Source organism: Gobio gobio (genome assembly GCF_949357685.1).
Source record: "Gobio gobio genome assembly, chromosome: 12".
Lineage (NCBI taxonomy): Eukaryota > Metazoa > Chordata > Actinopteri > Cypriniformes > Gobionidae > Gobio > Gobio gobio.
Genome location: NC_137105.1, coordinates 6,100,103 through 6,126,452, shown reverse-complemented (window position 1 = coordinate 6,126,452; position 26,350 = coordinate 6,100,103). Strand labels below are relative to the sequence as shown.

General features: G+C 37.0%; 3 protein-coding genes across 3 annotated transcripts in view; 2 read left to right on the top strand and 1 right to left on the bottom strand.

Annotated features, from left to right (window-relative positions):
- Nucleotides 1–13: 13 nt before the first annotated feature.
- crnkl1 (crooked neck pre-mRNA splicing factor 1) lies at nt 14–12,659 on the top strand. The gene is made up of 14 exons (XM_079830336.1): nt 14–181; nt 332–484; nt 1,810–1,901; nt 1,991–2,149; nt 3,124–3,285; nt 6,462–6,645; nt 6,730–6,900; nt 8,604–8,795; nt 8,873–8,932; nt 9,204–9,284; nt 9,819–10,058; nt 11,683–11,784; nt 11,870–12,118; nt 12,202–12,659. Exons 1-14 carry the CDS (start codon nt 134–136, stop codon nt 12,586–12,588), a joined length of 2,280 nt encoding a protein of 759 aa, XP_079686462.1. The 5' UTR covers nt 14–133; the 3' UTR covers nt 12,589–12,659.
- Nucleotides 12,660–17,160: 4,501 nt separating this feature from the next.
- Nucleotides 17,161–20,735, bottom strand: naa20 (N-alpha-acetyltransferase 20, NatB catalytic subunit). Its single transcript, XM_079831018.1, has 6 exons — nt 20,626–20,735; nt 20,096–20,120; nt 19,911–20,001; nt 18,475–18,610; nt 18,173–18,318; nt 17,161–17,432 (listed from the first exon to the last, which is right to left on the bottom strand). The coding sequence occupies exons 1-6, from the start codon at nt 20,676–20,678 to the stop codon at nt 17,347–17,349; spliced, it is 537 nt and encodes a 178-aa protein (XP_079687144.1). The 5' UTR covers nt 20,679–20,735; the 3' UTR covers nt 17,161–17,346.
- A 3,955-nt stretch (nt 20,736–24,690) lies between these two features.
- The window catches only part of cd109 (CD109 molecule), a 40,017-nt gene continuing 38,357 nt past the window's right edge, over nt 24,691–26,350 (top strand). The window contains exons 1-2 of the mRNA XM_079830354.1: nt 24,691–24,855; nt 25,636–25,802. Coding sequence (XP_079686480.1) covers nt 24,701–24,855; nt 25,636–25,802 — 322 coding nt within the window. The 5' untranslated portion in view covers nt 24,691–24,700. The remainder of the gene's footprint in view (nt 24,856–25,635; nt 25,803–26,350) is intronic.

Below are 26,350 nucleotides of genomic sequence, written 5' to 3'. Positions count from 1 at the left end.
CGCGTCACGACCTACGCGACTCGCGACACACGGCGTTGAGACGTCGCTAATGCTTTAGCGGGTTATCGAAGTTTAAAAACGTAAATAATCACGGAAAGGTTCCTTGTACTTAAGTGACAGGACCGTAAGAATCATGGCGTCCACCGCGGCGGGTAAACAGAGGATCCCGAAAGTGGCGAAGGTAACAAATCATGTTCTGCGAGTTAGCATTAGCATGTAAACAGCGTGAAGTTCTTGTGTTGTGTTCCTCTGTAAACAAGCCCTGTATAATATTTTGAGATGTAGTTTAAACATTGTGTTAATGTGTATTCGTTGTGCGTTATGTGTTCAGGTGAAGAATAAAGCCCCTGCAGAGGTGCAAATCACCGCAGAGCAACTGCTCCGAGAGGCTAAAGAGAGAGAGCTAGAGCTGCTGCCTCCTCCACCCAAACAGAAGATCACAGACAAGGAAGAGCTCAACGACTATAAACTGAGGAAGAGAAAGGTATGAGCGAGCGCTGTATCTGTATATGATCACGGCATTATTTGCAAAAATGCATTATGCTATCTAAGGTATCTAAAGGTAGTACCATGGTACTTGATGTATACCATAGTGCTGAATGGTTACTATTTGCATGTACCATGATATTGACATATCAGAATATTGGCCAGAACATGGTGTACCATGGTACATATCCAGAAAACATGGTGTTGTCATGGTATGTGCCCCAAAAAGCATAGCATTAGCAGATACATGGCATAGAACATGATATTGTCATTACCATAGTACATGTCCAGAAAAATATGGAATTATTATAGTACATGTCCAAAGCATTGTATTACCAAAGTACAAGTCTAGAAAACACAGTGTTTTCATGGTATGTGCCTAGCATTTGCAAGGTACATGCTTTAAAACATGATATTGTCATGGTACATGTCCAGAAAAATGTGGTATTGCAGTAGTTAGTACATGTCCAAAACGCGGTATTACCATAGTACATGTCCAGAAAACATGGGTTTGTCATGGCATGTGCCTCAAAAAGCAATGAATTAGCAAGATACATGGCATAGAACATGATATTGTCATGGTTCATGGTTTAAAAACATGATATTACCATAGTACATGTCCAGAAAATATGGTATCATTATAGTACATGTTCAAAGCATGGTATTACCAAAGTACAAGTCTAGAAAATATGGTGTTTTCATGGTATGTGCCTAGCATTAGCAAGGTACATGGTGGAAAACATGATATTGTCATGGCTTTATGGTTTAAAAACATGCTATTACCATAGTACATGTCTAGAAAACATGGATTTGTCATGTGCCTCAACAACCATATCATTAGGAAGGTACATGGCATAGAACATGATATTGTCATGGGTCATGGTTTAAAAACGTGAAATTACCATGGTACATACCCAGAAAAACATGGTTTTACCATAGTACATGTCCAGAAAACATGATTTTGTCATGGAATATGTCTCAGAAACATAATATTAGCAAGGTACAGTGTACATGCAATAAAACATGACATTACCATGGAACATATTCAGAAAAAAAATGGTATTACCGTAGTACATGTCCAGAAAACATTAATGTTGTCAGAGTATGTGCTCCAAAAAGCATATTAGTGCAAATAGTGTTAGCCAGGTGCATGCCATAAATCATGAAGTTGCCATTGTACATCTCCAGAAAAATATATTTCCATTAAGCATGTTAATATCATATAGAAAAACATGACTTGCAATGGTCCATGATTGCATAAAAAATTGCATTACCATCATAATATAAAGAAATCAATAAAGCAAATTTATTCTCTCAACACAGGGGTTTGAAGACAACATCAGGAAGAACAGAACTGTCATCAGCAACTGGATCAAGTACGCACAATGGGAGGAGAGCCTGCAAGAGGTCCAGAGGTGAGTTTCTGTTCAGCGCTAACTGATTGAATTATGGTCTGGAGGTGATTTCCTTAACTGTTTTTTTTTTTTTTTTTCATTGTCTTTAGAGCTCGCTCCATCTACGAGCGCGCGCTCGACGTGGATCACCGCAATATCACGCTGTGGCTGAAGTATGCAGAGATGGAGATGAAGAACCGGCAGGTGAATCACTCTCGCAACATCTGGGACCGAGCCATCACCATCCTGCCCCGTGTGAATCAGTTCTGGTACGTCATGATCATATTAGGGTTGTCACGGTACCATAGCAAAAACGGTTGGAACTATTTTCTTTCTTTAAATTGAATTAAATGACTTATTTATAATGCATGTGTGAATGTAGCCTTGAAATATTTATAAGGAAACATTGTTTATAAAAAGATCAAGGGAAAAATTTGTAATAAAATGGACAAAGAAACACGTATACATTACATGGAAGGTCTATTAGTTTGCATTTACACTCTAAGACTTAATGCACAGATCTATTTTGACTTGCAGTATCAGATCGTTTAGTTCCGTATCAGTTTCAGATTCAATGGCGCATTTAAATACTGTTGTAAATCCAGAAGTTTTGCTGTGTACTGAGCAGCATGAAGAACAAAACTTTTATTTAAATTGTATATGGGTTGTAAACCGGAAGCGAGCAAAGAGCACTCCCTTTATAATCACTAAAGCTAGGCTACATTCACAGTGCCTGCTCACATAGATCTACGAAAACACGCTGTAATCAAAAAAGCTGACTACACTGCACAATAAATCTCTTATTTACATTGTGTTTACACTTTGTTGGTAATAATGAAAGGATTGTGCAGAACTCTAAAAGCACACGGTGAGAAAAAAACCCCTGTGTTTTGAGCACATTCTGACTAACTTGAACACCTCTAATTGGCCATTGTTTTCATGCACTCAACAGATATGTCTGTGATTGGCTACAATAATCAACACTTCAAGAACGTGTTGTAAATAGAAACCTTTGATGCTCTTTACGGAGCGTTTAAACAAATACACACGGAAGCATTTGAAAGCAGTCGCCTCTCATTGGGTATTGAATATACCCAAAATCCTGGCATAATTACATGTTTAAAATCTCTGTAGCTACTTGGTGACAAAGTACTGATACTTTTGACAACCCTAGATCAAATAGACAATAATGTATTCAGACAAAGATACTCTTCTTCTCGTGACTCATATGTTTATGCACCAGGTACAAGTACACCTATATGGAGGAGATGCTGGGGAACGTTGCCGGCTGCAGGCAGGTGTTTGAGCGCTGGATGGAGTGGGAGCCAGAGGAACAGGCCTGGCATTCTTATATCAACTTTGAGCTGCGCTATAAGGAGGTGGACAAGGCCCGCAGCATCTATGAGAGCTATATCCTTTCATGAATGATCTGTCATACTATATACAGCAAATCTCAATGGCTTGCTTTATTTTGTTGCGAAATGTAACTATATCATCCAGCTCTTTGTATAAAGTATTTCCAGTTTTATTCGCATACATACAGTAAATTCATGTATTGGAAAATAGGCTATGTTTTATATAACATCTAGGGCTGGGTATCGTTTCAGATGTTCCAAATCAAGTTCAATTCTCGACTCAACTCAATGAATAAAGATTTAATACAAATACTATATTTATAAAAAATAACCGTGAACATAAGTTTACAAGTGGGTAATTAAAAAGAAATTAAGAGCCACAAACCTGTATATTATTCTCTTTTTATTTATTTATTAATGTACGCTTGGGTACATTAAAACAGAACCCATCTCTATATTTCAAATGCATACAATTATGTTAAATACAATACAATTTTGATGCAGCTTTATTCTGTTTTATCTGAGATGTATTTTATACAATTTTGTTTTTATGGATATTTTGATATATTTATTCTAAAACATAAAAAGGATATTGGATGATTTTCAGCTATTTTCAGTACACGTCAAGCTTTTCTTGGGATTTTGCCGCCCGTCGTGTTTGCAGTTATTTTTCATACACGAGAAGTGCGTTCATACCTGGACACGGGTAGTTGCCGTGGTAACGAACAACAATACCTTTACATGCTGACTTATGCGGACTAAAGGCCTGTTCACACCGGGACGATTTTCGCGCGCGTTTATCGCCGGCGTTTAACGCCTCGTGACTAAACAATGGGCGCCAATGTGAGTGTGCACACCGACGCGCAAAACGTCAGCCGTAAAAGCGTCATTTTAAAAAAGACGCATCGGGTTGTTTTTTTTATTTTGACGCGGCGTGTTAAAAACTGGCCGACCAATCAGATCAGCGCTTTTGTTCACGTGCCTGGAGCTGCTGAAGTGACAGTAAAACACGACTTGGTGGCGCTCAAGCACAAAACGGTCTTGCCGAGCACACATTGATACGACGAAGAAGTAGTAAGTAGACAAAGAAGAAGATGAACTGCTAATGCTGCTTGCCAGTTAGTAAAAAGTGTGTGAATGGTTTTGGCCATAGACATAATATGTCTATGGTTTTGGCAAGCACATAAATACTGTCTCTCTTCTCCTTCTGTGTGACAAGCGAGTGTCAGAAGCGTAAAGTGCCGCAGCACCACCTTGTGTACCGGGAGCGCATCTACTGAATGTGCACATTCACTCGCCGCAGCGGCAGTGAAAATTGCTTGGGTGTGAACACTCAAGATGCGCCGAAAAACGTCACGAAAAAAGCTGGCGATAAGCTCGTGCGATATTCGTCCCGGTGTGTACAGGCCTTAACTCTTATTTGAGAAAATCTGTTTATAATATAAGCTATTAGGTGTGAATTATTGGTCCTGCGCTGTCTATTGACTCAGTTGATTTGAATATATCGATTACGGCTAACATGCATGGTTAAGTGAACGCTCAAGTTTAATAAAGTGATCATAATGCAAGGCAAGCATTTGCATGTATGTGATCTATTTTTAGCAGTTGTGTGCTCGGCTGTGGGGGTGTTGCAACGTCTGGGTGATGTCTCATCAAATTACGCAGATTTGTAGTTTTACTACATTATTTCACCTCAGCATTAACGTTACAAACGTCGACAACGGACCGGAAGCCGTCATTTAAAGCAGCACTAGGTAACTTTTCAACCTTTTATAATATATTTTCAAACCTCTTGTGATGATACATCGACTTACAATAGGTTGAATGACACGTCTGCCATAGCCTGACGGGGTCTGTATCGTTTTTAATCGTACTTTTAAACTTCGGGTTTCGGGTAGTAACCCGAGAAAAAAAGAACTACAAAATTCGGCTGCTTTACGGCATATACGTCACTTCCACCACCAGCCCCACTTCCTTAAATTTGGACGTGCGAGCCAAACTATAATTTGTTTGCCGAATGTTATAGTCATGGCCGAAGCAGCACAGAAAAATAAGAAAGCAAAGGTTTTGTCGGAGGAAAGCAAAAAGAGGAAACGAGAAAGTGATCGGATTAAAGGCAGGACGAGGATCAACATTGGGCCAGCGTTTGCTCGTTGGCGTGAGCTGGAGGAGGAGGGGCTACATTCTTGCAAGTAAATACATATGATAAGACGTACAAAATCATATTTTAGGATACCTAAAATGTCTGTGATATTTGTTTATTTGTCTTGCCTCAAGCTATAATGCAAATCGATTTTTCAAATTTGCAGATTCATCTAGGGTAGCTTGATATTATAATATTGACGATATATGGTTATTACCTATCACTCAGAATTGAATTATCAGGCTGCTATAATGACGCTGGCTTGTAAACGTGAGCATCGCGATCACTTGGCGTTTGAAAAAAATAAAACCCCATGAAATTATATTCAAATGACATGCTGAAACATATGCCACTGTACCTGGGATGAAGACATTTCACAAGCGACGCAAGCAGAACACCTGCATGTGAACTCCTCCTGCAGTGTTCAGGGCTATCATAGTTGTCATGTTAACAAATGCACGTGCGATGCATCCACTGATGTAGAATGACAGTTTACGACAGTAGTAGAGGACAATACTGTTTCCCAACTGTAGGGTGACCCCGAGAGCAAAAACTCCCTAGTGCTGCTTTAAGCACTGAATGAATGAATGAATGAATGAATGAATGAATGACAGACGCGCCTCTCGCTCCTTTGTAACATTGCGCAAGGCAAATAAGAGGGTGACATCTAGTGGAGAAGACTAGTAATTCGATTTACGTTAATCTTATGTTCAATGTTTGTGGAAATAAATATAGAAAAAAATAGATTCGTGGCCTTTGAGAATCGATTTTGAATCGACCACATTTTAAAAAAAACGATTAATTGAAAAATCTATTTTTCCCAGCCCTAATAACATCTCAACTGTTTGATTGCTTGTATCATTGCAAAATGTAAACTGTTATCACCCAGCTCTAACCTGCTAATTGCAACTATAAGTCATGAAGATATTAATATATTATTGACAATGGCATCATACATTTACATATTACATATCTATAAATTAAAAAAAATCTATTTAAATCATTTATCGTTTAATATACAATTTCTCATTTGAGATTGAATGGCTGTTATGTAAAAAATCTAGTTACATTCCTTAACAGCAGAGCACTCGTGATGGTCCATCCTGAAGTGAAGAACTGGATCAAGTACGCTAACTTTGAAGAGAAGCACGGCTACATCGCTCTCGGGAGGAAAGTGTTTGAGAGAGCCGTGGAGTTTTTTGGTGAAGATCACATCAGCGAGAGCCTTTACGTGGCTTTTGCCAGATTTGAGGAGAAGCAGAAAGAGGTATGACGTCCTGCATTCGTGTCATCCAGTAAACAAGATGAGCATTCCCTGTTCACACGTTAGCATTCGCTTTGTGTCTTTCAGTTTGAGCGAGTTCGCATCATCTATAAATACGCTTTGGACCGAATCCCCAAGCAACAGGCCCAGGAGCTGTTTAAGAACTACACCGTGTTTGAGAAGAGGTTTGGAGACAGGAGAGGAATCGAAGACGTGATCGTCAGCAAAAGGAGGTTTCAGTATGAAGAGGAAGTCAAGGTGGGCAAAGCATGCATATATTTATTATTATTTTATAATCGCCTGGTCAAGACTCCCATTTTAAGTAAATATACAAATGCCCTGAAGTTATATATGCCTCAGTATTGCTTTAAGTGAACGCTTCAGACAACGTCAGATCATCTTTAAAGGTTTTCTGAATATTGTTTGAATTGAATCTGATTTCATTCTAAATGAAGTCCATCAGACCACCTTAAAATCCCACGTGAAAAGTAAAGAAATGAGTACAGAAATGTACTACTGTTGAATAATGTATAAATACATGTTGTTTAACAAAATGTATTATTATTATTAGTATTATTTTTAATGTTTTAATATATTGGGCCCTATTTTAACGATCTGAAACGCAAGTGTCAAAACGCGAAGCGCAAGTAACTTTGTGGGCGGGTCTCGGCGCTGTTGCTATTTTCCCGGCGGGATAAATGGCTCTTGCGCCCGGCGCAAATCTAAAATGGGTTGGTCTGAAGTAGCTTCATTATTCATAGGTGTGGTTTGGGCGTAACGTGAATAAACCAATCCGAGCGTCATCCAACATTCCCTTTAAAAGCAGGTGCGCAAGTTCCATTATGGATGGCTATTATTATGGCGTATTTACCAGGCGCACGCCAGGAGCGGTTCACAGCCGAGGAGACTGATGTGCTTGTAAGAGCAGTGAAAAACAGAGAAGTGAAGTTGTCATGTTGTACATTATGGTAAAGGTGATTTCACAGTCTTTTTTTTCTTTCAGTTTTTTCAGTTTTTCAGTCGATTTTTTTTTCCTGGTTCTTGACGGACAAACCAATTTGTCAGATGTCCTTATATACATATGTCTTGCCACTATTGGGCAAACAGGTCTTATCCTTAATTATTACAATTAGCCTGAATCATTTGTAAGCTAGATTTATGCCTATTTTTTCACATCTTCGTGGCACACCACAATGATTTCCGTCATCTCATGTGTTAATATTTTTTTAGTGTAACAATTTATGATTTGCAAAAATAACTGTTGCATCTGTGTAGATTACATGAGCAAAGTGTATGCGCGTTGTGCACGCTATACATTATGGTCAAGCATGCGCCCTTAAAATAGCATAATGAACAACGCGCAACGCGCCACTGACTTTAGACTAGGTTTTTTCTGGTCAGTGGCGCAATTGTTTAATGGAACAGCAAAATAGCACCAGGGATTGTTTGCGCCGGAACACGCCTCCTTTTTTGCGCTGAACCGCCCAGGGAGCGCAAGTTCATTCACTAGTTTAGCGACGTGCTTCTGTGGAGGGAAAAGCGCGCTTTGCGCGGGTGCAAAATAGGAATGACACATGCGTCGGTGTACAAAGTCAATTGCGCTGGGTGCAAGATAGGGCCCATTATGACAATATTAATTAAGTGTTTTTTTTTTACAGTTATGAGATTAGTTTAATTCTGCATAGTACAATATGTGTATGAATGCTTTGCAAACATTTTATGTTTCCATGTGAATAAATTACTTCATATGTGTATGAATCTTACACTGTAAGTGACAACAAATAAGTTGTAATTATTTATAAAACCTCAGTCGAAATTTCATAATGCTGACAGTCTTAGTTTGGATTTAAAAAAAACCCCATCAAGATGACATTCTTGTTTGTAGTTTTACCTAAATGCAAATCATCAGTTTCTTGCTTAATGATTCTGTGTTGTTATTAACATAATTTCCTCCTGTATAGGCCAACCCCCATAATTATGATGCTTGGTTTGATTACCTGCGCCTGGTGGAGAGTGACGCCGATCCGGACACGGTTAGAGAGGTGTATGAGAGAGCGATAGCCAACATGCCCCCCATCCAAGAGAAGAGACACTGGAGACGCTACATCTACCTGTGGATTAACTACGCTCTCTATGAGGAGCTGGAGGTCAAGGTATGATAGACATCAGTCAATAAAGCCTTGTGATTACATGTACATGTTTTGAGTTTGATGGAATACGTTTCGTTTAGGACCCTGAGAGAACGAGGCAGGTGTACCAGGCATGTCTGGAGGTTATACCACACAAAAAGGTAAAATTATCATTCTCTTAATGGTGGTAAAAAACATTATTTACACAACCTTATGTCATTTGTGGTGAAATAATCCTTAACTTTCATTTAAAAAAATGAATTCCACACCCTTATGGAGAATTTGCAACAATTTCAACAGCTGAAAAAGTACAATGTTGTGATTTGACAGTTTATATGTTCTGTGAAAGGGTTTTACATTATGCTGTAGCTACCATGTCTAAGTTTGATTATTTTGAATAGTTTTCTAACTAAACATGTTTTTTATTCTCAGTTTACATTTGCCAAGATTTGGCTCTTATATGGGCAGTTTGAAATCCGACAAAAGAACCTCCAGAATGCTAGACGAGGCATGGTAAGTGTTTCACTCTAAAACTGATTTACATACTTTTACACTACTGTTCAAAAGTTTGGGGGCAATAAGATTAAAAAATATATATATAAATTAATACTTTTATTCAGAAAATATGCATGAAATGATCAAAAGTGACATTTATAATATTAGGATAGATGGATAGATAGATAGATAGATAGATAGATAGATAGATAGATAGATAGATAGATAGATAGATAGATAGATAGATAGATAGATAGATAGAATTAGCATATTACTAGAATGATTTATAAAGGATCATGTGACTAAGGAGTAATGATGCTGAAAATTCAGCTTTGACATCAAAGGAATAAATTACATTTTAAGGTATATTCAAATAGAAAATACTTATTTAGAATAATAACAATATTTCACAAAATGTTTTTACTGTATTTTTGATCAATTAAAAAAGTAGCCGTGGCAAGCAGAAAAGACTTTTCACAAATCTTCTCCAAACTTTTGAAAGGTTGAAGTTCAAAAGGTAGTGTATATGACCTCTGACCTCTGTCCTATCAGGGCACAGCGATTGGAAAGTGTCCCAAAAACAAACTGTTTAAAGGCTACATCGAGCTGGAGCTTCAGTTGAGGGAGTTTGACCGCTGCAGGAAGCTCTATGAGAAGTACCTGGAGTTCAGTCCGGAGAACTGTACCACCTGGATCAAGTTTGCTGAGCTGGAGACAATCCTGGGAGACACAGAACGGGCCAGAGCTATATTTGAACTGGCCATTGGACAACCACGATTGGACATGCCAGAGGTCAGAACTTTACATATCTCTCTTTTTACAGTCATTGGTTTCTTACAGGTCATGTTAAAGTTTTAAATGATCCCATTATTTACTCATCCTAGGTTTAAATTACTTTCTTCTTTCAGCTGAACACAATCAGAGTTATTTTAAAAATGTCCTGGCTCTTCCAAGCTTTATAATGGCAGTGAATGGTAACTGATATTTTGAAGCTCATTATGAAACTTGAAAGAGCCAGGATGTTTTTTTAATATAACTCCGATTGTGTTTGGCTGAAGAAAGTCATATACAACTAGGATGGCTTGAGGCTGAGTAAATTGATAATTTTAATTTTGGGATGAACTATTCAATTGTTTGATCAGTTTGGGCCTCTGAATAAAAATAAGATGTTTTCTCCTCCAGTATGTGCTCCTTATGTGGCGTTCACACCGGACGCGAATAAATCGCGCTATTTGCGCAAAGTTGAACGCTTGAACATTTTGAGTTTACACGCTTCATTCGCGTGTGAAATTCGCTTCATTCGCGTGTGACATTCACTGCACAAAAGACGCGAATTGGCGTCATGGGAGGGGCTTCTGCCAGCCGGCTCGTCTCGTTTAGAAATGGCTGACATGGGCTGTGTTTACACATCTTTTTTTGTTAAAATCTACTGTTAATGTGTGAAAAAACGTAGTTTTAAGACTTTTTCAGGCGATAATGTAGTTGTTTAAAGCTCATCTGTGGTTTATTTATAAAAAGAGCGCCTATTTAAACATTTTATCTGGCGTTTTCGGAGTTGTGAGCTCCAGTGGATCAGCGGCACTCAGCGCTTGTTTACCCCGGCGAGAGCAGCCTTTCCTCGGCCAGTCCTTCTGACGTCTGCCGCTGGCTCTGATGTCTCTGTGGTGTCTCGAGCTATAATTCGTCTTGTGTAGATGTTACGGGTGATCTTTGGTCTCGTGGATCTATAATTTGTTCCCTGGCAATTTGTTTAGGCTGAGGGCAAAGTGAAGTTTCATTACTTTTAAATTTTCAGGCTATAACTGTACGTTACAGTTGTAGCTGACTAGCACTGACTTTGAATGTTTGACTGATTTTTTTTTTGCTTTTTCATGTATAGCTTATTATACCTTTTACTTATACTTTTGTATCATTGATCATACACATTTACTTAAAAAAAAAAATAGACTGGGTTGTGTTTCATGTAATTTAATGTTATCACTGTGATAATCATGTTGTCTGAACCAGATATTATTATACAGATTTTCTCCTCACTGTTGTCACTACTAGAGCAAGCTCCTGATTGGTTAACGCGGCGCGAATATCCGTCAAAGTTCAGATTTTTCAACTTACGCGTTCAAAACGCTCAATTCGCGCGAATCGTGCCATTCGTGCCGCCGAATGCCATTTCTTTGCTCTGCATTGACTTAACATGTAAATCACTCGAGCGAATCACGTTATTCGCGTCCGGTCTGAACGCACCATTATTCTCTCTATATGAGCCATAAAATCCTGATGTATCGAATATGGTACTCAACATGAAACGCATGCTTTTTACCTTTTTTGTATTATTGTTCCATTTAAAAAAATATATTTCATATGTCTACGGGGTTAAAGGTCATTCTTAACTGTTTCTCCACTGTGCTGTTTACATCAGGTGCTGTGGAAGTCATACATCGACTTTGAGATCGAGCAAGAAGAATACGATAACACACGAGGACTGTACAAGAGACTGTTACAGCGTACTCAACATGTCAAAGTAAGCAATCAAAATGATGGCAACACAACATGCTCACTTTAAATGTCAATCGGACTCATTTGATTTCAAACTCGTTGTACTGTAGGTCTGGATCAGCTATGCCCAGTTTGAGATGTCCATTGACAGCGATGACCGCATACAGCGATGCAGACAGATCTACGAAGAGGCCAATAAGAGTATGCAGGGCTGTGAGGAGAAGGAGGAGCGTCTGATGCTGCTGGAGTCCTGGAGAGACTTTGAGGAGGAGTTTGGATCGTTCGCCAACAAGGACAGAGTCCAAAAACTCCTGCCTGAGAAGGTGAAGAAGAGGAGGAAGCTCACAGCGGAGGACGGGGTGAGAGTCTTTTCGTGTCAATTTTGTGGGTGTTATTTTTTCTGTATCGACTAGTCATACCTAACATGTCGTTGGTTTATTAGTCGGATGCAGGTTGGGAAGAATATTATGACTACATCTTCCCTGAGGATGCTGCCAATCAGCCCAATCTCAAACTGCTGGCCATGGCGAAGATGTGGAAGAAACAGCAACAGCAGGAGGATGAGGATGAGGAAGAGCAGGAAGAAGAAGAAGAAGAAGAAGAACAGCAGGTTCCTCAAGGGAAGGAACCACAGGAGACCTCAGAACCAGAGGAGCAGGAACCTGCGGCCCACAGGGAGCAGAAGGAAAATGACAATGACGATCGTGATGACGATGAGAGTAGCAGCAGCAGCAGCAGCAGCAGCAGCAGTGACAGCGAGAGTGAAAAGGACCACAAAGATGACAAAGATAAGACCGAACAAACAAAGGTGGATGCAGAAAAAGAGTGAATGGGTGTGGTTGGAACTTAACATATTATTTGACTCTTTGTCTTATTTCTTTTGTAACAAAATAAAGGTGCGAACCAAATATACAGATCATTGTTTTTATTTGATCAAATAAACCGCTTGTTCGCTTTAAAGTTGTGAAATGAAAATTAAATCATATATTATAGATCTTGTGAACAATTAATCCATATATTTGACATGTTTGAACTGATCCCATTGACTCCCATTCATTTTGGCGTCACTTTGACAGCGAATAACTTTACATCTGAGGCGTTTGAAGACTCCATTTGTCCATTGTTTATTTCTAAAGAAAAACGACAATGTATAAAAGGCTCCATTACCTTGTATCTTACACTATCGCCCTGTAGAAGCCGTTTTTGTAAAATAAAAAATAACGATTGCGTCATAACCACGTGACAACCAGCGCATAGTAGAGAAATGACCGTATAGACAGGAGGCAATCTTTTACTGTCTACTGAATGCAATTTATTAAAATAAATAAATACTATGCAAAATAGTGTTGTCACGATACTGGAATTTCTAACTTCGATACAATCCCTAAAAAAGTATCGATATTCTATACCATTTTCGATACAACGGGGAAAAAATGCTGCATATACTGTCAAATAGGTATTTTTAATATAATTTTTTTTTTGTCCGTTTATTGAAAGTCTAGACGATTAAAAATTTCTTATGAAGAGATCACTTTATATGATCAAGCTTTTAAGGTTTTTCTCATATATAAACGTTGATCAATTACCATTACAATTATCTCACAAATATTTGCTAACTAATTGTGTTGCAATAGCTACAGCACAAAGAAGCTTGATTTCAAATTTAATTAAAAAGACGAGTAAACAGTAATACAATAAGAACAAATAAACAAATGACTAACAATAGCACAAATAAATACAATAGAATAAAGATACAAATTAAATAGACTGCTTTATTTTTTCAGGTAGGTCTAACAGTATTCAGGTAAGAAACTGAATTTAAAAAAACAAAGTAATCAAATTTAAAATAACATTGGATAATCTTCATTATAAAAAATGAAATGCAGATGAATTCATTAGAGTTTCACAAGTTAATGAGTCAAGAGCAGTAAGTGATCGTTTGTCTTTTTGTAGTTTGAATAATAAATAACTGCTGTCCCGACGCACGCATGGATCCCAAACACTCCTGTTACACATTCTTCCTGAACTGTTTACGACTGTGTTTACGTTAATACTCACCAAGATGGACATTGAGACATTTTTTGAGTGTATTTGACCATTAATAAGCTGGAAAAAGGAGCTAATTTTTGCCCTTGTATGTCAGGGGCGGCTTTATTACGGTATGCGTTTGCGCGCTTCAGATGCGAGTGCGAAATCTGCGGGAATGAGTAGAATTAACGCTATGTGCAATCCTGCACGAAATTCAGACCCGTCACGCCAACACTAACACGCAGTCATAAGGAAAAATACAGCAGAACACGTGTTCGCCGTGTTTAGAGGGTTAACCGGACTGAATGAGAGGAGGTGGGTGCGTGTCAACTCGCTGTCGGTCGGAGAGGAGAGCGCGGCTGGTATTTCGATACATATCGAAATATCATTATTTTTGACAACACTAATGCAAAATGACAAAATAATTAATCAGAATACTTACCAAAAGTTGCTCCTGCTCACGCTCTCCGTCTCTACAAGATTCGGTGATTCAGATTTCACTTTGCACAACTACTAGAAGACCTACAACTGTCAGACAGGTTGCTTACGTCACATCTACGTCGTCAAGCTCAGTCTGGGGCTGCGCAGTAGCTCAGCCATCAGGAACTGAGTGCTTCTAAACTGACTTCAGTTTTCTCCGTTGAAGTCTACGGGGTCGCTGTGTCCATATCTTTTACCGTCTATGGTCATAAATTGATCTTTCGGTGTAAACAGACAGTCACAATACGGAAGATCCGTCGCTACTTCCTTTTCTTCGTGACTTTGAAATGGCATCCTTGAGCTGATTTTGCAAATCACAAGAATCGCTTACAACAGAGTTGAATAATCAGAGGGAATCATATCACAAATGTTCATGCAATTATCTAGCATGGATGCCAGCCGAACTTAGCCCCGTCCACAACATTTGAGGTCGGGAAGTTCGGTCTGGACTTGATCCGTTGTGGAGCAAATATTCTTGAACCAGAGCTGTTCGGACCAATCAAATTGTCAAGGCGGGCTTTATACGATGATGGACAGATGATCAACAGTAGCTTAATCATCCACGTCACCAAAGAGCGTTTGGGTTGAATTCATCATACATCCATCAACTTGTTCGTATATGCATTCGCCTTTACTATTTCTCTCAAAAATGATGATCGTGTTGGTAAGTACTCTGTGTATCCTTAAATTCTTTTTACAACACCAGCAAAGATCATTTGCACTCATCTTCTTCTTCTACTTCTTCCATCGTGCGTGCAGTCGAGTTCTGTTGACAACTATGCGTAGCTCAACACGTCACATACTCCGTAGCTCTGATTGGTTGTAGGTCTATCCAATGAGTGCAGAGCCATTTTCTTTCCTGGTTCGGTTGAAACACGCCCCTCTAATCACAGCCCAATGGGTTCTCCGCGGAACAAAATGGGTGTTTCTAAATTTGTGGGTGTTGTCAAACTGATGGGTGTTTATAAATCATGCAATGAAAATGATCCCCTTCACCCGACCCCACCCCTAAACCCTACCCACACTGTGATGAGGGCAAATCAGGTAACGCAGTGGAAACCGCCCCTATGTGTGTGTCCCAGGGTTCCCACACTTCTTGGAAAGTACTTGAAAGTTCTTGAATTTCAGACACATGGATTCAAGGCCTGGAAAGTACTTGAAAACAGACATAGGTCCTTGAAAGTGCTTGTATTAAGCATGAACTGCATTTTGTTAGAGTAGCATGGTGCTATTACAAAAATTGGCCTTCATGCGCAGCCAAAGCCAGAACAAAACAGCGTTATGGGAGGAAGCTATTTCAATATATTTCTGCTGTTCCATAAGCGCCATCTACTGTCAAAAGCCCTGTTCGGATGGTAATTGTTTCTCGTGGGGTCATAAGGTATTTTCATCATTGACAGGGGCTAGTCAGTGATTGTATTGCCGCCCGAGTCCAGAATGTCAGTGTTTTTCTCCCACCACCCGCGTAAAAATCCCCGGCCGAATTACCTCCTGTTTTTAGACAAACACCAAGGACGTGTGGTAATTTAATTGCCGTCCGAATCCACATCTCTGAGTTTTCAAGATGAGGTCATTTCAAAATGCACTGTTTATATCCTTTTTGACCTCTGCAGGCCACCGTACGGTACGATTTTAAAGATCTAGACTTTCATTACTGAAATGCTGGCAAGTATTTACAAGAGCAATATTTCATCACCTCTCAAAAAATAAAAAGAAGCATGTAAACATTTGAAATGGGCCTTTATAATGACAGCGATTATATATGTTTAATACATGTGCAGGTCTTAAATGCCTTCAAATTGATTTTTAAAAAGGTACATGCAGGTGATTTAATAAATCATTTTGCATATTTTAATGCCTAGCAATTAACTTGGCAATATCTTTTCATTTAATTGGAAAATTCATGTATACAATATTATCTCTATATTTTGATGTTTTAATTAAGTAATGATTTCTAAAAAAAGAAAACTAAAACTAGTGTGAAATAAATGTTGAAAGCAGGAATAAGAGCTGCAAACGGCATCTCTCGTTAAAACTCACTCGCTCTTGTACACCAGCCTCTTTCCTCATTGGATTTTGTAAAATTGTAAATTTTTCCTCATTGTAAATTTGTATTGTGGTTGTCAGTATATGCCTTAGCGTTACTGCATTAATGGTAGACACAGGTACAGTAGGTATTTGATATATTGGCAGTAACACACTCACCTTTATCGTATTTATTGTGCTTGATTTAAAACAAAAGGTGCTTTAAAAAGTCCTTGAATCTGGTGTTCATGAAAGAGTGGGAACCCTGATGTCCTCGCCCACTGATCTAGTAACTCCTATTACTGTCCTGCAGAGACCTATTATACTTGGCCTAATGGAGCAGTATCAGACTCATATTCTGACTAGAAGCCGAGTATGATGACGTCAGGCTAGCGATTATCATGTTATCCATGATGGTGTGCAAAGTATTGTGCTGTGGATTTACACTTTAATAACTAATACAAGAATGCAGGGGCAGAACATTCTGTTTATTGAAGTAATTTACTGAAGCTGTGCATGGACATCATTTTTTTTGGTGTCCATACAGCCATCCCTTGTTTGATTTTGACTGTCTTTACAGTTAAAGGGAAAATTAGAGACATTTTGGTTGCACTTTATATTACCGTATGTGTACTTGCAGTGTACATACCTAAGAAAGTACTGGGTAATATAAGGTAACTACAGGGGTTAAGGTTAGGTTTAGGGTTATTACTATAATAAGCAGGATTGTAAAATAAAGTGATACCGAAATTTTTAATGACAATAAATAGAGGAAATCATAGGCAAAATAGTATATGACTCTGACTGTTACCGTTTCCGGTAGAACCTAAACAAAAGCTGTATATTTTGTTTAAAAAGACAAATCAGCCAAGCTTTCACATTTTTATTTCATGTAACTACAGTTCCAATGTCCTTTAATTTCAGCTTTATTAACTCAATAGAAAACAATAATTGAAAAAATCTGTTCAAAGCAGTGACTCTCTGACATTTAAAATCTGCAAATGTCTGTTTTCCCAGATGGATTTTGGTCATTTTAGAGAGTCACATATTAGTGTTATTCAATATCTTCTGGTCGGACAGGATGCGGAAGCGGAATTATGGATTTCTTCTCCGTGTCTCTGGATAAAGCTTTCCTCATATCTGTCAAAAAAAAAAAAAAATGAACAGTTCACTCAAATCACTATTTTACATAAAAATGATGCTGTGATTCTCTGGGCTTTAGTACACTGATAATGATGCAATTTAAGTTGTTTTTTTCTGCCTTTTTACTGTTTGCCAGGTGAAAATTGTAAGTCTGATTGCTTAGTAAAGTTAACAAGATGAGTTAAGTCTTTGAGTTCAATATTTAAGGTTGGGGGTTTATTAAAATCCCTAACCATAAATATAGCCAGTAATAACAGTGATGCTTGCCTTAGAAATGCCAATAATAACCACTCAGAAGTTTAGGGTCGATAAGATTCTTTATTGTTTATGAAAGAAGCCTCTTCTGCTCACCAAGGCTGTGTTAAATATATATATTTTTAATATAACTTAAAATAAGTGTTTGAATATATTTTAAAATGTAATTTATTCCTGTGATCAAAGTTGAATTTTCAGCATCATTACTCCAGTCTTCAATGTCACATGATCCTTCAGAAATCATTCTAATATGATGAATTATTATTTTTATCAATGCTGAAACAGTTGCTGCTTAATCCACTGCTTTATGTTGAAACATGATGCATTTCAGAATGATTTGATGAATAGAAAGAAGGTTTTGTAACATAAATGTAAATGTCTTTATCAATTGAATGTTTCCTTGCTGAATAAAAGTTAATTTCTAAAGAAAAAAAGACTGACCCCAAACTTTAAAACAATAAGCAAACAGGCGAATAGCTCACCATAAGCATCTTCGTCAGGTTCACCGTTACTGGCAGAGTAATACTCTATAACCGTTCTGTACACGCTGTAGCCGAGCTGTTTGTACATATTCACAGCAACTTGGTTGGAAACCCGCACAAACAGATCCACAAAGAATCCGCCCTTCCTAAATAGAAGAGAAACACAAAATAACTCAATGTTTAGAATCAGGACAGATATACTGTCAGTAACACCAATATTTACTGTAATGTTACAGCTAATAAACAACACAATTTTATTTTTTTAACATGCATTACAGATGCTTTTGTAAAGTGTGTTCTACCTTTCTGAGATCTCCTCTAACATCTCCATGAGTTTAGCAGCCAGACCCAGTCGTCTGAACTCTGGGGCCACAGAAAGAGCCGTGACGTGCCCGTGCCACTCTTCCCTGGCCACTGACCCTTCTGCCTTTCCCATGACTACAGGATGACCATTGACACACAGGTTATATATACACACTCCAGTCTGACTGTTAACCTCATGTGGTTCCAAACTGGGATGAACCTCATTGGTTCCTACCAAGCGGCAACCTCCCGCAGTTTCTCTTGAAGCCAATACGGAAGTGACTTAAACTGCAATTCATCGACTGGCCACTAGAGACAGACTCCAGAAGGAGCAGAATCTCATTGAGCCCAATGTTAAAATGGCCAACTTTACAGCAGAAGAACACATGTTTACAGTCTGGTACAAATTGTGGTTTTGGTCTATACGGCTAATTTTGCCCTTCATGACAACTGTGAGGGGGGTGAATTTTATTATAACTCATTCGTTTACATTATATAAAGCCTTAAAGTTCTGCATAATTAAGGGCGTGGCCACTTCGAGTGACAGGTGGATAGCCATTTATCTGATGTCTGTTAGTCATCACCTCAGCTCCGCCCACGTCCCGCCTCTTTGCCCATTTTCTATTTTCCGGGAGTGATCCGGGAAGATGGCAACGGCCAGCTCGTCCCTACTTTACGCTTCAAAACCACTCTTCAGAATCCTATGGGTGACGGACACTATGTCCATTTTTTTTTTACAGTCTATGGTTCTTACTGAAGCTCAAACGTGCTGCGTAATGCGAGAATGAACCTCATTGGTTCTTCTCACACGTCAAGTGAACATGCTTGAGCTTCCATTTACCACAACTGATGTGAGTTGATGATTGTTTATATGTGAATAAAAGCCTAAATTAAATGTGTCCACCATATAAAGAAACTGAGTCTTTTCAGAAATTCATATGGATTAGTTTTACGATCTCTTTATGAACTTTTTGAAGCGTCAGTGGTAGTTGCGTAGCTGGAGGGAGGGACAGAAATCTCTCAGATTTAATCAAAAAGATCTTCATTTGTGCTTCAAAGATGAACAAAAGTCTTACAGGTTTGGAACGACATGAGGGCAAGCAATTAATTAATTTTCCCCACCTTTGAAACAACTTTCTTTTTCAGATGACCTCATCAATCCCTCTAATTAACATAATACATGTAACTAATCTTGTTCAATATTTTGTTTTTCTCAGGAACAAGAAAAATTGATTGCTTTTGTTAAAAGTGAAGTAAAATCTTGACTTGGCAAAATTTCTGTCTGTCCCTCACCCAATGCATGTCTGTTTTATATTCCACAGAAGAGACAGAGTCATGCAGGTTTGGAACGATACGCGAGTAAATAATGCCTGAATGTTCACCCTTTAAATGCACTCTCAGCTAAAATGTTCAACTAAAAACACATTTGACTCACTGTAGCCCATCAGTTCCCCGCCTGGAGCCTCTGCCACTATGAAATACTCCGGCCAGTGAGCCAAATATTGAAGATAGAAGGGAATTCCATACTGTACAATGAATGGAAGTTAAGAAAAAGACTGACTATTCACACAATATCTGGTTATTTTGAGATAATCAGCTCGACATTGTTTGAAAGGATACAGTTTCTGTCAAGGGGTCCAGATTACTGTGTGATGCAAATACACAAATTCATGTAAATATCACAATATCATAGAATGTAGACACACCTAAATCAGATATAACATAGAAATAAGCGGGTAAATACAATATTAATCAATATTAAATTATAATAATCAGTCAAACTAGATGTTATACAAAATGTACACAATCAATATAATAGAAGCAGCACAATCTAATAACAGCAAATACCATGTTTTTTGAACATGTTCCTTGTAAATACGCTGATACGTTTAAAATATACATACTTTCTGTTAGTAGACTGTGCTGCTGCATCATCATCATCATTATCATCATCATCATGTTGAATATGATCTTAATAAACATTGAACAACTGTAGCGCTACCATAGTAAAATGAAGCTGGTAATACCATGGCACTGAAATGATGGTATCAAAGTATTACTTTCGCTTTACGATGGTAACGCTGCAGTACTTTTTTGAAATGGTAATTAACAGCGCTGTTATATAATTTGTTATTATATATTATACTCACATATTGTTGAATTTAAACAGATCATCGCACGTGAAAGCTCGTAATGTTGTCATTCTGCTGTGTGTGCAGGACGACGCTCCGACCTCTCACCTCTACGTCACGCGTGTGACGTTACATTGTCTTTTTAAACAGCGACATCTGTCGGCATGATGGAAAACACACATGCAGTTTTTATTCACTACAACGCTTTTATTTTGTTTTTATAAAAAAATGAATTATTATTTTAATGTTATTTCATTTATTTTAATTGTATTATTTTATTTGTTTTATTTTATTAGATTAGATTCTCTATTATTATTTTAATTTATTTATTTGTAATGTATTTATTTCACTATTTTGACTGTATTTATTTGATTCGTTTTTTTATTTTATTATTTTTTATTTTATTTAGGCTTATAAGATTTTGTATTATTATTTTATTATTTTTTAGTGTTATTTCATTTTATTGTCATATTTTTATTTTATTTGTTTTATTTTATTAGATTAGATTCTCTATTATTATTTTAATTTATTTATTTGTAATGTATTTATTTCACTATTTTGACTGTATTTATTTGATTCGTTTTTTTATTTTATTATTTTTTATTTTATTTAGGCTTATAAGATTTTGTATTATTATTTTATTATTTTTTAGTGTTATTTAATTTTATTGTCATATTTTTATTAGATTTTTTATTTTATTGGTTTTATTTGATTAGATTTTCTATTATTTTAATGCATTTATTTTCTATTTAATTTAATTTATTATTTTATTTTATTTGTTTGATTTTTAATTATTATTTTAATGTATTTAAATGTATTTTAATTGTGTTATTTTATTTATTTGTTTTATTTTATTAGATTAGATTCTCTATTATTATTTTAATGTATTTATTTTTACTGTATTTATTTCACAATATTATTATTTTGACTGTATTTATTTGATTAGATTTTTTAATTATTCATTTTTATTTTATTTATTTTATTTTGGCTTATTAGATTTTGTATTATTATTTTATTTGTTTTATTTTTTAGTGTTATTTAATTTTTTTGTCATATTTATATTAGATTTTTTAATTTTATTGGTTTTATTTTATTAGATTTTCTATTATTTTAATGCATTTATTTTTAATTAAATGTATAATTTCATTTTATTTGTTTGATTTTATTAGATTTTTTATTATTATTTTAATGTATTTTTTATTTATTTATTTATTTATTTATTTATTTATTTATTTATTTATTTATTTATTTATTTATTTATTTATTTATTTATTTATTTATTATATTTTATTTACCATGAATTTAATCTCCACATTTAATTGCAACATCTGAGATTTGTTAAAATTCATTAAATGAGTTCTCTTTGCTCTGTTAGTTCTTCACTGCAAATAATAATCATAATAATTCTGTAAAAATAATACAGTAAAAATATTTGCAAAAAAATGAACTTCTCACTTGATGAAAATCACGGAGAGGCTAATATTGAACCATCTACAACCCCATGTAGTTTACATATAAACCAGGTATTGGGGTGGACGATGCTGTCAGACTTGCTGCACAGATCCTTCTTGCACCTCGAGGAGACCAGACACACTGTGAGGGTCATGTTCATCGATTTGTCCAGTGTCTTTAATACAAAACAACCGTCACTGCTCAAAGGGAAGTTGGAGGGGGCAGAGGTTGACCGTCAGCTGACTGCGTGGACTATTGACTCACAGACAGACACAGTACGTGAGGCTTCATGTGTGTCTGAAAAGGTGTTCTGCAGAATAGGGGCTCCACAGGGGACAGCTCTCTCCTTTCCTGTTTACCCTGGCAGACTTCCATTATAACACTAGCAGTTGTCATATCCAGAAGTTCTCCGATGACACAGCTATTGTTGGACGAGTATCGGAGGGGAATGCCCTGGACTGGAGTATAAGGAAGTAATCAAGGACTTTGTTGATTGGTGTGAATTTAATCACCTTAACATCAATGTTACCAAGACAAAAAGAATTGGTGATTGACTTCCGTTAGGAAGGCCTCATATACCATTCAAGGGTTGGACATTGAGAGGGTGAACGTGTATTTGGGTGTTCATATAAACAATAAATTGGACTGGTCAGACAATGTGAGTGCTCTGTATAGGAAGGGCCAAAGTTGCCTCCATTGAGGAGACTGAGGTCCTTTGGGGTGTGTAGGACATTACTGAAAACTGTTTATGATATGATAGTTGCATCAGTAATTTGTTATACTGTGGTTTGCTGGAGTGGGGGAATCACAGAGAAGGATAAGGCTTGACAAAATGATTAGGAGGGCCAGTTCTATTATGGACTGTCCTCTGGACTCAGTGGAGCAGGTGGGTGAGAGGAGGATATTGGCTAAGCTATCGAACTTAGCTTATCCCCCGTCTCGGTATTATCAACTGGCCAGAATTTTGAGACCGCAGTAGACGTGATGGAGTATAATGTGTTAAGAACTCGCTCAAGTACTGGGGAGCTAAACCATTTAGTTCTTTGTAAGTAATAAGCAAGATTTTAAAATGTATGCAATGTTTAATAGGGAGCCAGTGCAGTGTTGACAGAACCGGGCTAATATGGTCATACTTCCTGGTTCTAGTAAGAAATCCAGCTGCTGCATTTTGGACCAGCTGGAGTTTGTTTATTAAGCGAGCAGGGCAACCACCCAGTAGAGCATTACAATAATCTAGCCTTGAGGTCATGAACGCATTAACTAATTGTTCAGCATTTTGCATTGAGAGCATGTGCCGTAATTTAGATATATTTAAAGGGTTAGTTCACCCAAAAATGAAAATTCTGTCATTAATTACTCACCCTCATGTCGTTCGACACCCGTAAGACCTCCGTTCATATTCGGAACACAAATGAAGATATTTTTGTTGAAAGCTGATGGCTGAGAAAGGCTTCAGACAGGCCTCCATTGGCATTCAGTACATTCACACTTCCAAGATCCATAAAAGGCACTTAAAACGTCGTTACAAAGTCCATCTCACCACAGTGGCTCTACAATAATTTTACGATGCGACAACAATAGTTCTTGTGCGCAAAAAAAAATCAAAATACCACCTTTATCCAACTTGTTCTTGTCTTCCGTGTGTGCCTCCACGACGCATGCGCGAGAATATGACGTAGATCCGGCGTTCGGACACATGACCCAGAAACGATTTGTTTACAAGCAGAGGAAGACGCGCGTGTCTAAGCTGTTGAATTCTAAATTGATCGTGCTTTAGGTCTCGGCGTAGTTCTCAAAATGGGGCTTAAGTGTGTATTTCATGGATAACCGAACACCGGCGCTACGTCATATTCTCGCGCATGCGTCGTGGAGGCACACACGGAAGACAAGAACAAGTTGGATAAAGGTGGTATTTTGATTTTTTTTGCGCACAAAAACTATTGTCGTCGCATCGTAAAATTATTGTAGAGTCACTGTGGTGAGATGGACTTTGTAACGACGTTTTAAGTGCCTTTTATGGATCTTGGAATTGTGAATGTACTGAATGCCATTGGAGGCCTGTCTGAAGCCTTTCTCAGCCATCAGCTTTACACTAAAATATCTTCATTTGTGTTCCGAAGATGAACGGAGGTCTTACGGGTGTCCAGCGACATGAGGGTGAGTAATTAATGACAGAATTTTCATTTTTGGGTGAACTAACCCTTTAAGATGGTAGAATGCAGTTTTACAGATGCTAACATTCACCATAATAACATTGGTGGTATAAGAATAAAACCACATGATGAATCAACGTTCATTAATCAAGTAGTTTTTGTACATAGCTGATACATACTAATATACAGAAGGTGCAGAGTCATGCACACAAATACAAAACACTATCACGCTAACACACAACACTCAAATAATTGAGTTCCAAAAATTTGACTGTAAACTGACACAAAATGTAAGGTTAGATCTATTACAGATTTTCTCCGCAGTACAGGAACTTACTGTTAACCTAATAATTTTTTTAATCTCTTACTGGTAAAATTACAACATTTGCAGTGTTCTCAAACACGTTAAGCAAGTCTTTGTATATGGGTGTATATGGGTCACTGTCCAGTGAATGGGCTGTTATTCCCTCAGGTGTGTAGGTGGAGTGATGAAGGATCAGGTGTTGGATCGCTCTTTAAAAGAGAGCGGTCGTAGTTCAGAAAGTGCGTTCACTGGAGTGTCACACCTGCAAATGGAGTGGCTTCAAGTCTTTGGTGTCCTGGCATGTTTACTATTCCGCAGTGAAGCTCTAATCACACCCAGGTTTGTTACTTCTTTAATTCTATTATAGTAACATGTTTGTACTAGTTATTTAAAAAGTGATTAAAATGGTTAAATCATTTATTACTTAATGATCACAGAAGAGAACTTTTGATGTTTTCAGGGTTTTTGAATAACATCCTGAAACAAACTGAAAATCCTGATAGCAAAATAAATATGTTTATTATGCTCAATATTCTAAATATGCATCTTTTGTCTCTTGACAAGTTTCTAGATTTTTTTCATGTTTCGTTATTTAATACACACATGCCGTTCATAAGTTTAAAAAATAGTCATATTGTGAATTATTATTACAATTTCAAATAACAGTTTTCTATTTGAATACATTTTAAAATGAAACCAGAAACATTTCTGATTATTATCAATGTTGAAAACTGCTTCAAATGTTTGTGGAAACCATTTTTCACGATTCTTTGATGAATAGAAAGTTCAAAAGAACAGCATTTTTTAAAAACGGAAATCTTTTGTAGCATTATAAATGTCTTTACTCTCGATCAATTTAATGCATCCTTGCCGAATAAAAGTATTCATTTCTTTTTTCTTTTTTTTCATTTCTTTTGAACGGTATGGAAGTTAGAAAAGCATAGTTTAGAGTTTAATGTTTCTAATGTTATAAGTAAAAAAAAATCATTTTTCATGCCTATATTTACAAAAAAAAAATTGAATTATTGAGAGAAATATATAATATGGAATATAATTACAGATATATTATATATCTCTGTCATAATCCCATGAAAACAACAAGACATTTTTTCGTTTCAGCCCAGCACAGAATCCCTCCTATCTCATATCCGTCTCTGAAGTTCTGCGCTGTGGTGTTCCCACCGCAATATCAGTCACCGTTCTGTCAAATTATTCCATCAAAGTTACAGCTGAACTCACCCATGGAAACACCAGTGTGGCCCAGACACAGAGCACCGTCCCAGCAGGTAAAAGAAAAAATATAAATATATCAATAATAATTTTTTTCTCCAAAAAGCACCATGCAATGTCTGAAGGCACAATTATACAACAAAATATATTCAGATGTATTCATTTCAGAGGCAGACAGTAGTGAAGTATTTTTACTTTCTACTCAAGTAAATTTTCCAAGTTTATACTTTATCAGTGTTTTTATGTGGAAAACTTTTACTTCACTTCATTCCAGAGCATACTATAAAATGTCATACTTTTTTACTGCACTACATTTCATAAATAAAAGTTGTTGTTTTCTTTACCTTTAATACTTAATTACATTAAAAATGTAGTACTTTTGTACTTAAGTAAAAGTTTGAATTACTTGAGTAAAGTATACAGTAATATAAAGTATTAAATGATATCCAATATGGAACGCAGTGCAGTAAAAAGTATGACGTTATGCTTTCGAATGTTGAGAAGTAAAAGTTTTTCAAAGAAAAACACTGAAAAATGTACTTAAGCAGAGTAAAAATATTCCACTACTGTCCGCCTCTGATTAATTTCTGAACAGTTAAATTAA

What these genes read in the sequence shown, in the direction of transcription:
- crnkl1 (XM_079830336.1), top strand. Translation starts at nt 134, where the DNA reads ATGGCGTCCACCGCGGCGGGTAAACAGAGGATCCCGAAAGTGGCGAAG. An exon ending in AGCCTGCAAGAGGTCCAGAG is followed by an intron (nt 1,902 to 1,990) that starts GTGAGTTTCTGT and finishes CATTGTCTTTAG; the next exon opens with AGCTCGCTCCATCTACGAGC. An exon ending in CACGATTGGACATGCCAGAG is followed by an intron (nt 10,059 to 11,682) that starts GTCAGAACTTTA and finishes TGTTTACATCAG; the next exon opens with GTGCTGTGGAAGTCATACAT.
- naa20 (XM_079831018.1), bottom strand. Translation starts at nt 20,678, where the DNA reads ATGACAACATTACGAGCTTTCACGTGCGATGATCTGTTTAAATTCAAC. An exon ending in TGGACCCCTTGACAGAAACT is followed by an intron (nt 20,002 to 20,095) that starts GTATCCTTTCAA and finishes TTCATTGTACAG; the next exon opens with TATGGAATTCCCTTCTATCT. An exon ending in ACCTGACGAAGATGCTTATG is followed by an intron (nt 17,433 to 18,172) that starts GTGAGCTATTCG and finishes TTTTTTTGACAG; the next exon opens with ATATGAGGAAAGCTTTATCC.